The sequence below is a fragment of the Serinus canaria genome, chromosome Z (genome assembly GCF_022539315.1).
Source record: "Serinus canaria isolate serCan28SL12 chromosome Z, serCan2020, whole genome shotgun sequence".
Lineage (NCBI taxonomy): Eukaryota > Metazoa > Chordata > Aves > Passeriformes > Fringillidae > Serinus > Serinus canaria.
The window spans coordinates 74,229,438-74,247,022 of NC_066343.1; the positions used below are offsets into that span (position 1 = coordinate 74,229,438).

General features: G+C 46.6%; 1 protein-coding gene across 5 annotated transcripts in view; it reads left to right on the forward strand.

Annotated features, from left to right (window-relative positions):
• The window catches only part of CTIF (cap binding complex dependent translation initiation factor), a 135,519-nt gene that overhangs the window by 9,510 nt on the left and 108,424 nt on the right, over positions 1–17,585 (forward strand). For all 5 annotated transcript variants that reach the window (XM_050986718.1, XM_050986719.1, XM_050986722.1 and 2 more), the window contains exons 2-3: positions 7,189–7,401; positions 10,414–10,497. In XM_050986718.1, coding sequence (XP_050842675.1) covers positions 7,189–7,401; positions 10,414–10,497 — 297 coding nt within the window. The remainder of the gene's footprint in view (positions 1–7,188; positions 7,402–10,413; positions 10,498–17,585) is intronic.

The window sequence follows — 17,585 nt, forward strand, 5'->3', positions numbered from 1 at the left end:
TGAGCTCGTGGTTGTGATGCTTTTATTTAGGATGTGGGCTGTGCTCTCTGCCTGCAGAGTGCTGCCTGCACAGAGAGTTTTGTACCCTGGCTGCTGCTTCCATGGCATCGTGGCTCATCCCTTAGGGTGCCAGAAGAGCTGGGCACAAAACCAGGTGTTAGTTGCCTGAGGATTGCAGCCTGCCAGGTGAATTGCAGGAGGGCATACACAGGTGCATGGTGCACATTTGCAAGCTCATCTGGCAGGAGAACATCCTTGGTTCATGTCTTCCAGCATGATCCCTGCAGCCATCACATCCTGGCCAGCTGCCAGAGTGATGCTGTGTGCTCTCCAAGGAGAAACAGTGCAGTTCTGAAGAGAAGAGCATGTGTGAAATGCTCTTTCCTCACATATTCATATTAGTTGTTCAATATCTTTACCTGGCAACATTTTCCTTGTAAAGGTGAAAAATAGCAAGGGTAACATGTAATGTGGACTCTCATTCCATTAGCTTATAGTAGGAGCAGGGGAACATGGAAATCTATTATGTCTGGCTTAAGTCACAGTTTGTAGCATGAACCAGTGTAAAATAGGTTATAAAACTCAGGCTGTTCATAATTCAGGGGTTGGTGGTTGGAGGCTTTTTAGGGCCTGTTTCAGATTTTATATCTAGAAATGCTGATGCATTTGCATGTATTGAATTTATATCAAAATCTGTGAGTGTTCCTTGCTGTTGTTGCTGCAGCCAGTGATGCCCCAGCAGTCTCCTTGCCCTGACATCCCCTGTAGTGGAGCATCCCAGCACAGGGTGAGCCCATAAAAACCCACCTCCTCTCACTTGATGTTCAGACAGTGCTTTTCTTAGTTGTGTGCTGTTTTTTGCCTTTCCTTTTTTGATAATATGTATCACAAGCCAAAGGTAATGTCTTCCCCCAGGCAAGGAAGCCCATCTGGTGGAAAACCACTCCAGCCTCATGCACAGATTTGACACACTAAAAGACTTTATGTTTCTAAAAGTGATGTGGCTTTGGTTTTGTTTAAAGAGAAGGAAAGGAAAAAGATTCACTTTCCAACCACAAAGAGTTGCTTATTGCAGGGGAGCAAGCTGCATAATAAATTGTTGTCTGGGTGAGAACGAGGATTTCTGGCTTTCTGGTTACTCCTCTCCCTTTCTTGAGGGATCAAGCTGGCTGTTTTGGGTTGGATTCTGCAGCACTTGTCTGTCCCTCTCTTTTTTCCCCTCCATTTATTTCTGTGTTTGTTTTGATGGCTCTGTTTCAATGCACCCTGGTGTTTGCCTGCTGTGTTCTGTGCCAGACTCGTGAGTGGCACTGCAATGTGACAGCTGGTGGGCTCCTATCCTGTCACTAGGGCTTTTCTGCATCACCAGGTACCAGAAAGCAGACCTGAGACTGGAGGGATGATGAAATACATTAAATGCTCAGCCAGCTGTGGATGCATCAGTATCTGAAAAGCCCAAGGCTGGCTCCAGCAGTAAACACTCATGTGATTTTCAAAGGTGTTTACATTTTAATTAGAAAGGGGTCAGATCCAGGGGTATAATAATTTACATTTCTGTGCTTGATATTTTGATGTCTGGAAAGGTAGTGGTTTTGGAGCAGCCTATCCAAGAAAGACACATGATGCTTTGTGGAGATGCAGCAGTACCTGGGTACAGAGAGTCATGGTTCATCTCTGTCGCTTTTGTTTTCCATAGTAACTGTTCCTGCGGGTGGCTGGGTATGAGAGCTGCCTGCCAGCAATAAAGATAAACTGCTCGTCTCGTTCTCTGAGATGCTCTCACCGCTTGAGAAAGACGCATTGCTAATTACTTGTTGTTGGAAAAGGGCTGAATGAGGAGAGGGAAAATATTGCTGCAGAAGAGGCTCATTAAAAGGAGATGCTGGAAATCAAGCCGTGCTGATGGCAAGTAGTTCCAGCCCCAGACGCAGACAGTCAAAGGTCCTCGTGCCTGTGCTGCTGTCAGTGTGAGCTGGTGGGTGGTTGTTTGCAGAGTCGAGACACACAGAGGGTTTCACCTGACCCAAAGGTGCTGATAAGAAGCAGATAAGAAGTAGAAGGGCTCTCCTGTACTAACTGCTCTTCCTTGGTCTATGTAGTCAAAACATCTCTCTTGTCTGGGGCTGCAGGAACTTCCTCCTTCTGTGTGGGCTTCAGCAGCAGCTCTAGGAAGCCTGGCTTGGAGTCTCAGTGAGCAGGAAATGTGAGGGAGGTGATGATGGAGGGTTTGACCATGAGCTGTTCATCCTGCCCAGCCCCAGAGAGGGATTGAGCAGAAGATGGTGTCACCTCAGCCTGGATATCCACCTCCACCTGCACAAGGTGATGTCCAACGTGCCTGTAGGGGACAGAGATGGGAGACCAGTGGGATGGGTTTTGGAGCCTGCACAAGTGATGTGAAAGTTGTTATTGGTTGCTCATGAGAGAGGATGTGGTGTCTGGGCCTGGGCTGGTGCCTTTCCCTCTGTCTCCCCGGGGATCAGCTTAGTTTGGTTTTATCATCATCCCATTCAGGCACAGACAAATCTGGGCTGCTGAGCTGTTCCACAGTTTGTGTCCCAGGTGTCTCAGAGCAGAAGGGACCTGCTGGATCACAGTCTGTTATAAATACTCAAGGGAGAACTAACACGAGAGGGATGCTGGATGTCCTATCAAAGAACATTCTGGAAGCAGGTGGCTGCATTGGTACGTGAAGAATTTGCACTGCAGCTGCCTTTAATAGGAAGCATCTCTTGTTCCTAGAAAACTCTGGGATGATAAATCTCATGTGGCAAGACAAAGGCTTTCAGGGATGTCGGGATATCTCTGTAGCCTGTCACAGCCTGTCTCTGCAGCAGCTGGCCTGTGATGGCATTTCTGAGAAATAAATATTCTCTGCATAAAGGATGCTCTGCATTCCTCCTGACTTCACTTTGGAGTCCCGGAGGAATGGAGGATTGGCCTGGGATTTTCTTAGTGTTTAACCGAAGGATAGGTAAGGAAGAGACATGAGTTTTCCAATTAAATGCCATCAGTCAGTCAGGCCTAAGCAGCTGAGGCCATGTTGTGGGAAAGCCCTTTATTGGGCTTTGGAGGTGGTTACACCTTTCAATATTTGAATTTCAGTTCAGGTGAGAGGAAGCCCAATGCATGAAGTAGTTCTGCCTGAACTCTGTATTTTAGAGATTTTTTCCAATGACCTTACCTAGGTGTTGGCATTGGGTATTAGCTCCTGGCTATGTAGTTGTCAAGAAAATCTGCTGACGACTTTCACTGCTTGGTTGTGTGTGACAGTGTGGTATTCTTGTTTCTCATGCCTTTCGGAGCCACAACCTTCAAAGAAACTCATCAAGAGTGCAAGAGCACTTCAGCTCTTAACATCCATCCAGTGGAAACAAAACACTGGGCAAAGCAATCTCTTTATTTTCTTTCCTTTGCTGGTGCTCAGTCATGTTGGACCTTGCATAGGAGCAAGGTGTGCTGCTTTGTCTGGATGAATTGGAGCGAGAACTGGCTTGCTCTTGAGTCACCCCAGCCCCCTACAGCTCTAGGCTGGTGCAGAGGGGCTGGAAAGCTGGGAAGGGCCCTGGGGATGCTGGTGACCTCCAGTGCTGTGTCCAGCTCTGGGCCCTCAGGACAGCAGAGACACCGAGGGGCTGGAGCGTGTCCGGAGCTGGGAAGGGGCTGGAGCCCCAGGAGAGGCTGAGGGAGCTGGGAAGGGGCTGAGCCTGGAGAAAAGGAGGTTCAGGGGGGACCTTGTGGCTCTGCACAACTCCTGACAGGAGGGGACAGCCGGGGGGATCAGACTGTGCTCCCAGGGAACAGGGACAGGAGCAGAGGGAACGGCCTCAGGCTGGGCATGGGGAGGGTCAGGTTGGATATTGGGGAAAACCCCTCCATGGCAAGGCTTGTCCAGAGCTTCCAGCTGAGTTTCTCAGAGCAGTGGTGGAGGGATTTGAAAGCCATATGGATGTGGCACTTAGGGAGATGGGTCAGTGTTGGCCTTGGCATTGCTGGGGGTTGGACTTGATGGTCTTGGAGATCTTTGCAATCTAAACAATTCCATGATTCAGTGATTCTGTAAGAATTGTTTTAGGAAGATCTCTTTATGGTTGCAGTTTTGGTGTAATGTTGCTGTGCCAGAATATTTTTGCCCAGAAGCTTGTTTTGGGGGCTGGAGTCCCTTGGCGTGGCTGGGACTCAGGTGGGACTCATCCCAGGGGACAATCTGTGGGAAGTTGCCCTGCTGTTCTGTCTTGGCACTGCCAGCCTGCTGCAGTCCAGATTTTGGAGAACTTTTGGCGTGGAGGGGAATGGCTGGAGCCTCTTCCCTGGGGGAGGACGTGCATGTGGGGTCCTCTCACCCAGCCTCCAGTGACCTGAAAATGCATCACTGTCCTGCATGTCTGTGGTCTTCTCAGCACTTCTTAAATCATTTTGGTTGCAAGTTCCACTCTCCTGTTGCCTGCCAATCCAAAGTGGGTTTGTTCTCCATTACTGTTCTTCACCTTTCAAACTCACTACTTGTTTCCACAAGTTCAGCAAGCCTGGAGCACCTTTGGGAGAAAGGGAATGAGCCTACAAGTGTCATAAAAAATGCTTGTTCTTATTATTTGCTGATGAAGGGTAAAACTGTAGAATTGCTAAAAAAAATGTATAATCTTGCTAGAGCAAGAACCCCATTTAGATCACCCTTAATAACAGCTATTAATAATAATTATACATTACAGTAATGCTGATAATTACTAAGTTATAATAAGCAGTTTGCACATCTATTGACTTTTTCTGCTGATGATTCCTTCTTTTATGGTCACTGTAACGAGCACAACATGGGCTTTGTAAAATCATCAGGTTTTACAAGGATTTAAGTTGGAAGAAGCCTTCAAGGTCCTATAGTTCTACCCCCTTGCCATGGGCAGGGACATATTCCACTGCACCAGGTTGTTCCAAGTCTCATCCAACCTGTCCTTGAACACTTGCAGGGATAGGAAAGGTTTGGAAGGTAATTTTCAGACCCCCAAAACTTACAAACTTTGTGCTTTGGCAAAGTAGAGTGGAGGGACGGGGAAGTGGGGGAAAAAAGCAATTTTGAGATTGATCTCTGTTTGTTGTGATTAAGGAATGTACCTGGTGTCTGAGAATGCTTTGTGGTAGGTGCTGGGCCAACGCAGAGCCAAGGGATCACTGCTTCATCAAGAGCTCTCACCAACATTTGTTTGCTTAGTGTGGGAAGATAGTAAATGCTTTGATGCTCAAGTGTGGGTTTTGGTTTTTCTTTGAAAACCTTTTTTGTGTGTGTTTTGAGGGTGAGGTGAGGTGAGAAACTAGCTCCAGGCACAGATCGTGAGGTAGAGCAGGAGTTTTCTTCCTGTTGAGTGATGGTTTCCTTTAGAGAGAGGTGAAGCTGCCACAAGATGAATTTGTTTTAGAGTTTCCCACTAGAGATCCACAAATATCTCAGATATGTGGTTTGTGTTGTCTGAAATAGACAAAAAAAAACCTTTGGGCTTGGGTAATGTGTGGCCCAGTGAGATGGAGGATAACCTCAGACCCTGCCCACTCCATCCTGAGTGATGCCATCTCTCTTCATGCCATCTCTCCATGCCATCACACCTCTCCAGGACTCATGGGAGCCTTCTATTCTCCAGCTGTTTCTTTAGCACTTCCTGTTTGATAATTGGTGCTTTCCTTTTTGTAATTGGCACTAATTAGTGGAAAGGGGAGAAGCATGCCCTCCTCCAGGACTCCACACTCTCTGGGGCTCCTTCTTTTTTTCTTTCTTCACTTTCTTCTTTTTTCTTTGTCCTTTTTAATATGGTATAGGATTTTTGTTCAGGAGCTAATGTGTGATATTGGTCTACATAATGAGCCTTTTTGACAGTCTGGGCACATTTGGGAATAATTCCTTGAGTAGATGAAATCCTTAGGCCAGAACTGCTCATTCTCGGCAGTTTCCAAATGATGCCGCAATTGTTCGGAAGTGACAGAGGAGAAAATAGTTTAGGAGCTGGAAACTACATGAGCTGGGAGCAGATTTTTTTTTTCCTTCCCCTTCCCTTCTGGATGGCATGTGACTCACTCTGGATTTGCTCAGTGATTTTATGCTTGTCTCAAAGCAGACTGAAAATACCCATTCCTGGTGAAGGAGAGGGTGAGGGATGAAGCTGTTTTGTCCTGCAGTGTGCTGGCAGCTCTCATGTCTTCTCCCTCCCAGCTGCAGGAAGAGAGGAATATGAGATTTACCACAAGACACTAAGCCACGGCCTAGTTTTTTCCAAATGTAGACTTATGAAATACGCTGAGCTGGAAGGGACCCACCAGGATCACCCATTCCAGCTCCTGCCCTGCACAGACCCCCAGCAATCCCACCCTGGGCATCCCTGGCAGCGCTGTCCAAAGGCTCCTGGAGCTCTGGCAGCCTCGGGGCCGTGCCCATCCCTGGGGAGCCTGGGCAGTGCCAGCACCCTCTGGGGAAGAGCCTTTCCCTGATACCCAGCCTAACCCTCCCTGGCACAGCTCCAGCCATTCCCTGGGTCCTGTCCCTGTCACAGGGAGCAGAGCCCAGTGCCATGCCCACACCAGAAGCTGGTGATTTCCTTTCTTTAAGGTGTTATTGTCATTGAGCCCTGGAGAAATAGGAGGGAGAAGAGAATTATAAATCCCCTACGTCTCCTAATAGAGGCAATTTTCTGCAGTGAAAGGTTTTAAAAGTGAATTCTGTTGTGATGTCTGTCTCACCTCCTCACTGGACCATTTACACTCGCACCATTAGCTCAGCATTATTTACTGCCACTGTCCTAGAGAAGCTTTTCAGTTATCATCCTCTTCCTCACCCTTCTCCATTACCCCCAGCTTCTCACCCATATCCAGAGCAACTAGTGCTTTGGATTTATTAAATCAAGCGTTTTAGTGTGACATTTTTTTCTCTCGTGCATATGTCTGAAGATTTTCAGTAATTTCGGTTTGAAGCAGGAGGCCAGGAAATATGTCTCTTGTCCTTAAATGCAGGAATATTACAGAAATGGAACATTTTTTGCATGCCCAGAAGCCCTAAAAGCAACCACCTAGGATTATTAGAAATTCTATTGGAAATGCAGATGTACAGCAAAAAATATCCTGCGCGTGGCAACCGATAGGCTTTGTCTGCTGGGATTTTTTATAATTACTGGGAAATAATTCCCCGCTGTCTTTTTGGTCCCGCTTCCTCAGGCCCCCAGTGTTCCCAGTGTGTTCCCTGAAGGGATGGAGAGCTCCTCGGTGGCGTCGGCCTCCTCGGAGGCAGGGAGCAGCCGCTCCCAGGAGATCGAGGAGCTGGAGCGCTTCATCGACAGCTACGTCCTGGAGTACCAGGTCCAGGGGCTGCTCACCGACAAAACCGAGGGTGACGGCGAGAGCGAGAAGACACAGTCCCACATCTCACAGGTGGGTTAAAGGCTCACTGTGGGGTAGGAGAAGGGCTGGGGGCACACTGGGAGCTCCCAGAGTGTGTTCCCAGCTGAAGTAGCTTTTTCAGGGGTTGGATGTGAAGCAGGGTGTGATAAAACACTGGGTTTGGGGCAGCTCACTTGTTTGTGGGGTTGTATTCAAGGTTTCCAAGCTGCTGGTAGCAGTTTGCCAATGCTGGGTTTGGCTTTTTACGGTCTCAAGGTGCATCATTGAAAGTGTTCCAGGCCAGGCTGGATAGGGCTTGGAGCAACTTGGCACACTGGAAGGTGTCTCTCCCCATGGCAGGGGGTGCAAGAGATGGGGTTTAAGGTCCCATCCAAGCCAAACCATTCCATGATTCTACATATGGAGGATCCCATCTTTATCTGGTATCAGCAGTGTTTGATCTGATCTTTCTGAACTCTGCAGGTTTGCTGGAGCTGAGAATCTGACCCAGAGCTCTAGACCTGTTTTATCATCTCAATGTAAAGAAATTACCAAACAAAGGAACCTTTGTAACAATAGATTTTGGTGAAGAGGTCTTTTACAATTTGAGGATCAAAGCCCTTAGAAATGGGAGAAAATATATTTAAAAATCTATTGATTTTATAACCCAAGGCTGGAAGGTGTCTGTGTTTGAAGTGACACTTTGGAGGGGCTTTGGGTCAGACAAGTTCTGCTTATTAATGTGTCAGGCTCAAAAGTAGTATTGAATTAGAAATGAAATAATAGACAAAGTTTTGTAACCTCTTCCACGCAGTCCACTGCTCTGCCACTAAGCCCAGGCTCCCTCTGCATCTTAAGGACAAAAATTTCTAATACTCATAGCATACCATGTATGTTTCTTACATTAAGATCCTTGATTGCAACAACCAAATCCATCTTCCAGCTGTGGAAATGGTATTTTAGCTTTCCTTTCTGGCTTGCCCTGGAAGAAAGGAGCTGCTGGGTTTTTAATGTCAGTTCCGAGAGTGTTCTCTTTCAAGATGGCTGGGTTTTATTTTAAAGGAAAAATTCGCAATAATGAAAGATCTGAACATTAAACCTTTTAATTAAACCAGTTATAGAGGCAACTCAAATGAAGCAGCTAAATGAGGTTGTACCCCAGACCATTGATGCAGAAGTTTAATTAGGATTTATTGTGGAACTCCATCAAAATGCAACATTTTGTATTTCTAGGGCTGTGTATTGGACAAAAAGTGAAGGCGGGCTTTTACTTTGGTCACTTACATTTATCAAGCCATGTCTTAATGGATGCACTAAGAAGGAATTATCTCATGTCTCACAAAGGTTTTTTTTCATTTTTCCACCTATAAAAACTAATCAGTTCTTAGCAAAGCAAGGAATAAACAGGCACATATCCTGCAGCTGACTGGAGTAACCCTGGTGGGAGCCAGCCTGATGGAAGGTGGCACGTTCCCTCATTAATGAGAGCTAGAGAGAGAAAGATGGATTTAAGGGAAAGGCACTCAGCTGAGACCAAGGAAATTGTTTTTAACTGCAAGGCTCTGTCTGAAACTAAATCATTAATTTTGGGCAAGTTACTTAATCTCTCTGCAGTTTGTTTCCTTATTGCTGTGATATTTTCCCTGCCTGAGAGTGGATAAATCCATTCAGCCATATGAGTGTGAGTTGCTTGGATGGTACCACATTCCTGGACAACTGCTCTCCTTGCTGGGGGAAAGAAATAAAGGCACATCCTCCTCACTCAGCTCCCAGGGAAGCTGAATCCATTGCCACTTCAGAGAATCCCAAAATATGGATGTTCCCATGATGGGGATATCCCCATTCTTGCTCCCACCAGGAAAAAATAGGAAAATCAGAGGGAAAAGGTGATTTTATTTTGCTGTGGAGATAATGAGTGAGCTTGTACCTTGAGATAACTTTCCAGGAATGTGGTTGCACTCGAAATTGTTAAAGCAGATACGGATACGTCTGGTAAATAAAAGAGTGATGGCAGCATGAGCCTGCCCAGGGGGGCTCAGCAGAAGTGACAGGAGAGTGATGGGCAGCTCTTTAATGAGGGGAGACTGAAATTCCCCCATCTGTGAGCTAGGACGGGCTCTCTGATGAGGGCAGGGATCATGGGCATTGTAGTGAAGACTCCTTATTTTGTGACCTCATCCATACCTGTCAGGGAGCTCTCAGGTGGTTGTTTGTATGGAAATGACTTTTCATTTTCTTGGCACATCCTTGGTGATGGTACCAAGCCTTGAGTGTCTCTGGAGCAGCCAAGGGCTTCCAGAATGGAAGACCTCAGAAGTGGGGCTGGTCGGTCTCCACTTAATTGAAGGAGTGACAAAATGACTTTAGAATTAAGCAGCATCTTTGATGTTTGTCATTGAAAATTGGTTTTGGGCTTTTTTTTTCACCAGTATGATGCAGCCCTACATTTCTTTTGGGAAAAAAAAATAAGGCAACAAATTACACCAAATTCAGTTATTTTTGTGGACACACCTTGCTGCCCAACCTTGGGGCAAGCTAGCTTAAGAATCTGCTAATCCCCTGTGGCCACATATGGCAGTGGCCAGCCCTACAGCTTCCATACTCATTTTCTCTTTTGTTTAAAATGAAAACACAGGGTGTTGTCTGCCCATTTCATGTATCTGTCCTTGAAGCAAATAGAGTTGGAAACAAGGATTGGGAAAAGCAGAAATTTTCCATCTTTCCATGGAAATTATTGATAAGTCACCCTAGTGTGTATCACACACCTGGGGTTCCAAGCACTGTCAAAGTCAGCAAGAAGGTATTTGGGCTGGGTTTTATTGCAAAGCACCATATCAAATGCTTTCCTACAGTTGTTCCTGCTTCTTCCATCTACCCACTGTCAGCAGGTGGAGCATTTCCAAGCCAAAGCCTTTGGGATCATCCTTAAAAAGGAGGGGGTGCCACACATGTGCAGCGATGCCTGCGGCCAGACAGCGTTTTCTGTGCACTGTGGACTGACGCAGCAGTTTTGCCCAGCCCAGCTATTATTTTACACAATCCCTTTTTTTATCCCTTTTGCAGTGGACGGCGGATTGTAGCGAGCAGCTTGATGGCAGCTGTTCCCCATCCCGAGGGAAGGGCTCGTCGTCGCACGAACATAACCAGGTAGGGTTTGTGTTTAGTTCCTCCTCCCCAGACCTTTCCCTTTATTTCTTGTACTGCCTCCCCTGGGAGGTGCTGCCAGCTGTCCTTCTCCTGTGGAAGGGGAGATGTGTCCCTCTGCTTAGTGTCTGAAAGCTCATTCCTGCCCGAACCATGGGAAGTGGGCAACATCCTGATGTGCAGATGGATGCTTTCATCAGGAGCTTAAAGGAGAAAAAATAAGGAGTGTCACTTTATTCCAGAAAACTTTCTTATTGTCGCCTGTGTAAGGAAGCTGTTAGGAGGATCCGAACTGACTTGGAAGGATGAGATGTAGCTGGAATAAGGGATCTTTTTGCAGTTGGGCTTCTCTGTTGTGTGCTGCAGCACAAGGATGGTGTTGCAGGGAAGAGCATTACACAGCTGAGAGGGTGAGCTGGCAGAAGAAGCAAAGTTGCACGTGCTGAGAGCCTGTGTTGGTCGTGCAGTGACAGGAGCTAGGTGTGAATCAGTTTTGGTGCTTGGACATGGTGTGAGCACAAGTAAGGAGTGTTTACCAGGCCCTGCTAGAGGTGGCTGTCCTTCCTCATGGAAGAGGGTTGGGTTGGGTGGGGACTTGTGTTTGATCATTCTCATCTGATTGACAAGTTGCTGTGTCACCATGAGACCATCAGCTCTATGAGAGCAGCACTTGCTTGAGCAGATGTGAAATTTAGGCATCTGAGGGAAAGGGAGCAGTGTTTCCAATTACTGTGGCTGGTGGATGTCCCACCCAGAGAAGTGGCTTCAAGTTGGTGGCTTTTATTGATGTCCTCCAGGTGGCTTTTATTTGATGTCCTCCAGGTGCAGTCTTGTGTGTGGATCCATGAGGGCGAATTTGGGAGCCCCTTGCAGGGTGTAAAAGAGGCTGTGCCAGTCTGAGCAGGGCATGTTGCAGTTCTCGTTTTGGGCACAGCTTCCTCCCATGGAGCCATGTTGGAAGTTCTTGGCTGAGGGATCCTTTCCCTGCCATGGCCCTGGGATGTTGGTAACACCTCTACCAACACCTGCACCCAACAAAGGCAGGCTGTTGTTTTGTAGGAGGGCGTGTGCTGAGCAGAGGTACTGCTTTGGATGAGCTCCTGAAGGTGCCAGATGGAATTATGGGTTTAATTTATTACAGCTGTGATCTGCTTCAAAATATTCAGCAGCAGCACCTCGTCAGGCTCCCTCCCAGCACTGCAGACAGCTGCTGGATGTTCTGTTGGAAGGCTGGCCTTTTCCATCAGGCTTCCTTGGCTCAATATGGGTCTTTCCCTAGGGAAGAAGGTCCCTGGCCCTTCACCCAGGGGCTCTGCTGATGTACTAGTGGCTGGTGGAGACCACAGGATGATGGAGGAGTCATGCGCGGGTGTTACTTTCCTCCATCTGCCTGGTGCAATGCACTCTTTTGTTTCAGCTTACGTAGGGTTTTTTTTTTTTGTTGTTTTCTTGTTGTTTGTATTTTTTTTTCTCGGAGAATTAAATGTGTTTGATCTCCTCCTACAGGGAGCTCCTTTCCTACACACAAACAGCATTCGCTGATGCCCAAGCTGCTTACCCTGTGTTTGGGCTCTCTCCCAGCCTGCAGCAGAGCTAGTAATTATCTCTCTCCATGTTTGGCTTCCTTTAACTGTGAGTAACAAATTTTCCTTGGCACCAAAGAGGAGCTGCAAGCTATTGTTCCTCTGTCCAGGCAAGCATTTCTCTCACTGTCACTGATACATGAGTTAAACACTGCTGGTAAGGACCGAGTGCAGTTTCTTACCATTCCTGGCTGTTTCCACTAAAATATTTCAATATTAAAAAAAAAAAAAGTCATTACTACGATGCTTATCCTAAATTGAAATTATTAATCACTTTTCAAACTTGCTAAGGAAGAAGCAAGCTAATGACTTCCCAGTGGAGGAAGGGGTTGCATTTTGGGGGTATTTTTTTTGTTTTGTTTGGGGTTTTTTGGTTTTGTTTGGGGTTTTGTTTTTTTTTTTTTTGGTTGTGATGGGGGTTTTTTGTTACAGTTTTTTAATGAATTTGAGGGGTTTGAGCAGGAAATTGAATTCCTAGTTTTCCTATTTTGTTTCCAGCTGAGATCTCTGCGTTGCCAGTCATACTTGAAAAATACTTGGATGTGAGATTTCTGCTGGCTTCAGCTAATGTGAAAATGTGGGTTATGTATCAGTGACCATGGTATGCCTCACGTGGCCATCAGAAAGGGCATTTATATGGAAATCTAGGTTAGTCCTGGAAATATATTCAGCATGTGGTTCATTTTCTGTGAAGACAGAGTAGTCCAGTCTTGCTTTTTCAGAAGTAATTGGCTTCCTAAAGGTTATAGGGAAGTCTAGAGAGAAGATGACTTCCCCATGCCTGAAAAATCCCTCTATGCCTCCCTGAGGATTTGATACCTTTGAAATTCTGGGCTATATGATCCAGCAAGGTAAAAAAAAATAAAACAAAGATTTTTTTTTTTACTGTGTGTGTTTGTTATGCATTTTTGTATAGTATGTGTGTATATAAGCATATGCTGGTTGTTGTACAAGTAAGGGGGTTAGAGCAATTTCTGAATAAAATACAATATAAGGGTAAAAATGAAGTGTATTTACCCTTCGTTTTTTTAAGTGTTTTTACCTTCATTAAAAATGAAGGTAAAAACAGTCCACGATACCCCAAAATTGCTGGTTTCTGATGTTGTTGGATGTCTCTGGAAAAGAACACCCATACTTGTCCTGCTCTTGCACTACTTGGTGAGACCTGTATTAGCAGCTGTGTGGGACCTGGAGTCAGTTCCCATAGGCTGGCATGTAGGAATCCCATACAAAGCAGTGGCTTAAAAACAGAGAAAATTCCCCCTGAAACCCCCTGGTCTTTCCAGTTCTGTGGGTGGGTGGCTGCGAGAAGATGGTCTGCTCATGGGGCAATCTCCTGAGATACATTTTGTGAACTCATGTGCTGAGAAAATCCTGGTCTCAGAATTACATTCAGCTCATCTGTAATTCTTGTTTCCTGCTGGGATCTCTCTGTTTGCTGCATGGCGTGGCCATGTTCCACTAAACCCCTGAAAGTTTGCCAGGTCTCACCACGTGTGAGCCTCTGGGGCAAAGACCAGGTACTCAAAATAATATTTGAGCACCTTACTGCCTCTGTAAAGAGGAAGGTTTAGATAATGGAATAATTTTAAACTCTTTTATGTTTGGATTTTTTTTTTCTTCCCCAAAAAGAGCCAGTGGGAAGTTTTTATATAATACTTTATTTGCATTCCCCTTGTGAGGCTGTGGCAAGTAGGAAGCTCTTTGATATATTTCTGAGAGCAATTCATTAAGTAAAAAAATCTGGTATGGTGCATATTGAGGGATCCAGCAAAGCTCTTGGTACATGAAAGGCCTGGCAGGAACTGCATCCCAGGCTCCCCTTATGTAAAAGGCATTAACAAAAACCAGAACAACTCTGAGGGTTTGTGCCATTTCTCCAGGAGGTGGGAGATGGAGAGCTGAAAACCCTCCTTCCTGGCTAAGTCCCTTCCTTCCCCCATGGAGGCTGGCTGTCACCCGTCATCACCAAGGAAAAACCTGTGTTGTTGGCAGAAAACAGGACTTGCTTTCATTCCACTGCTTGTGTCCATGCCCCACCAGGTGCAGCAGGAACTTGGTGCAGGGTGTGGGCCCTCAGAGGCTTCTGCAGTTGATGGTTGTGTTGCTGATCTACTGAGCAGTGAAGGGGCAGGCAGGGTGTGTGGATCACACCTGATGATCCCACACCTTGCTTGTAGCACCCTTGTCCTGTCCTCCATGAGGAGCTGGTGGTGAAGGAGATGACTTTTCCCTCCTGTTAAACCAGCAGAAACAGCAGCACATGGTGGAAGGGTGGGGTGGTGGGTTTGCACTCTTGGGCCTTGGCTGGAGATCCGACTACCTGGAGTAAAGAGCATCCCTAACTGTGCCAGCATAAGGGTTCTCACAAGGGCCTGGAGGGACAAGGGGGAATGGCTTCCCACAGGGAAGGACAGGGTTAGATGTGATATTGGGAAGGAATTTCTGCCTGTGAGGGTGGGGAGACCCTTGCACAGCTTGCCCAGAGCAGCTGTGGCTGCCCCATCCCAGGCTGGACAGGGCTTGGAACTGCCTCATTTAGTGGAAGGTGTTCCTGCCCATGGCAGGGGATGGAATGAGATGAGCTTTAAGGTCTTGCCATTCCATGTCTACATCTTGCAGTCGTGGCTGGAAAAGCTGCCATGTTGCCAAAGCAAAAGCAATAGGAGGTGTGGGGCAATGTGTGAAGGCTGTCTCTTGGGTAACAGCAGATTGCAGTGCACAGAGGAGCTCAGTTTCAATAGAGAGTGGAAAAATCAAATTATTTCTGCAGATTTCTTTCACAGTTCCAGAAAATTTTCTTTTGCAGGCATCAGTGCTGCTTGACTTCCTGGGATCAGCCACCAGGAGATCTTCCCTGGTGGATGCTGCAGAAGCAAATGGGAAGGGATCATGGGCTTGGACAGGGGACAGGGGACATGTTGCTGTATCCAGATTAACTGAAGTTAGCAGTGAAATTGTCCTGCTGGCTTAAGTTCAATGACATCAGCAGGCAGTGTATAATGCCCCAAATTCTTGGCTGACCAGATAGAGCTGGAAAGACAGAGGATTGGCAGGATCTCCTGACTAAATTTGTAATTCATTTTCCCTGTGCTGGTGGGTAGCCTGTGTCTCACTTGAGTTGCCTATCCTTGGGTCCAGATCTGAAGGAAAACAAGAGCGATGACTCTGGAAAGACTTCTAAAAATTACAGAATATTAAGGGGGTGGAATGGACATTAAAAATCACCCACCTGCCATAGGCAGGGACACCTTCCACTAGAACATTTTGCTCAGGGCCTATGTGCTATGAGCACTGCCAGGGTTGGGGCATCCACAACCTCCCTGGGCAACCTGGGCCAGTGTCTCACCACCCTCACAGTAAAAACATTCTTCCTAATATCCAGTCTAAATTTCCCCTCTTGCAATTTGTATCCATTTGTCCCTGTCCTGTCACTGTAGTTCTTGATGCAGAGTCCCTCTCCTGCTTCCCTTTAGGCTCTCTTCAGATACTGGAAGGTGCTGTGAGTTCTGCACACAACCTTCTCTTCTCCAGACTGAACAGCCCCAACTTTCTCAGCTTGTCTTTACAGTTGAGGTGCTCCAATCCTTTTATCAACCTCATGGCCTCCTATGGACTTGCTCCAACAGTTCCATATGTTTAGCGTTCCCCATCTCAGTGGCCTGCTCATGTTGTAGCCTAGGGCCAGTTTGTACACTGAATTCGGCTGAGGTTGTCCACCATGCTGAGGATCTGTTGGGGCAGGTGGATGCTGGCTGATGCTGCAGACTCTGCTTTTGTGTTTCCAAAAGAGAAAGCAAGAGACAGAGACTGGCTTTGCCAGTGAGTACATGTTGATGCACGCCTGCCTGATGGAGGTAGAAAGTAGGACTTTAGGTGGGGTGACCTGCCCATGTGCAAAGAGCAGCTTTGAGAAAACCAGTCACTTTTCTGCCTGTAATTGCTGGGTGATGCTTCCTCCTTTAGTGGATGCAGCCCTGCTCAGTTATGGTTGGAGAAGACTGCTGAGAAAGAAATCAAGTCCTTCAGCTAATGTGTAGGAGTAACTTTGTCTGGGACTTGGGTTTGGGCTTGGCCTCATGAAGCAGCAGTGCCCATGTGAAGCAGACACCTGCTTGGGTGTCAGGAGGTCTGGGAAGGAGATGTTCCCCTGCATTGCTGCCTGCTCTGGAGAACTGCTGCTGCTTACTGAGGGTGGGGGGGTGTCTTCGGGGTCAGGTGTCACCAGTGGCTCACATGAGGGGACATCGTGTCACCCTCATTTCCTGTTTGGGTAGAGAAGACCAGGTGATGCTCATCTGCCCATTGTAAAGCTCCCCATGCTCTTATTTTTGTGATATTTGATTTACCTTGAAAGTCTCCATCTTTCCATGTTTGGATGAGTAAGTCAGTCAGTGCTGGAGCTCTAGGCAGTGAAGGGATGATATGAGCCATTTCCTCTGAGGCTGGGACAGGGCCTTGCTGATGGGTTTCCATAGCACATCTGGAGTTCTTGGGGCCATTCTGAGAGCCCTCGGCCTTCCTTCTCTTCACCCTTGTGTGTAAATGAGCTATCTAGCACATCCTTGGTTAGCATGGCTCTTCCAGTGTTGTCCAAAAAACACAACCACACAGGCTTGGTCCTTTCCCAGGTAGTCCAGAAAGATCCTGTAAGCTTAACTTCCTACTTCCAAGTCCATCAGGTCCTTTGGTCCTGTATTGTGACACAAGTATGGATCAAACCTTACTTTCCCTTGTGGCAGAAGATCTCAAAGTGATGTTTGGTGTTCCTTCTGCAGATTGGAGAGGGCTGGGGAAGGTGGACATGGACCTGGGAAGGGAAGGAACAGAGCCAGAGGCATTGGGGCTTCTGCATCACATTTTTATAACAGTTTCTGATGTTCTTACAGCATTATGTAATACTTTGAGGAGAAAGAAGCTAGAAAGTTTACCCTACTAAGATATTTAGAGTAATCTTATGGTTGGGTTTTTGTTGGGGTTTTTTTAAGGTGTATTTTGAGTTATTAAAATAATTACGTCTTTGGTTTTCCTTATTAAAATTGGAGTGGTTTTTCTGGAGTAGGTCTAGGGAGGTACTTGGAGTGCAGTGCAGAAATTCTGCATAATGGGAAGATTTGGCGGCAGCACAAATTGCGTGTGTGAAAACTTCCACTGCAGAAAAACCTCAAAAAGGGCCTTTTACACAATAGCTGTTTTCTCTTCTGACCAGGAGTAAGATCAAAGTTGAGGAACCATTTGAAGGACACCCCACAACTTGTTCTAGGGATCTCCTGGGTACAGATGTGAGACCCTTGTTTTGCCAGGGGATATCTCAGAGGTTTTTGGGGGCCTGAGAACTCTGACAGTTCCTGTTACTTTTTCCTCTGGCCCACCCATGAATGCTGTACATTGAATATTGAATTTTTTACATACAATTGTACATGAATCCCACCCAGAATTCACTGATATCTTCAGGACACTAGAAACTTGTGCTGCTGCCAGGGTTGATCTACATCTCTACCAGCAGAG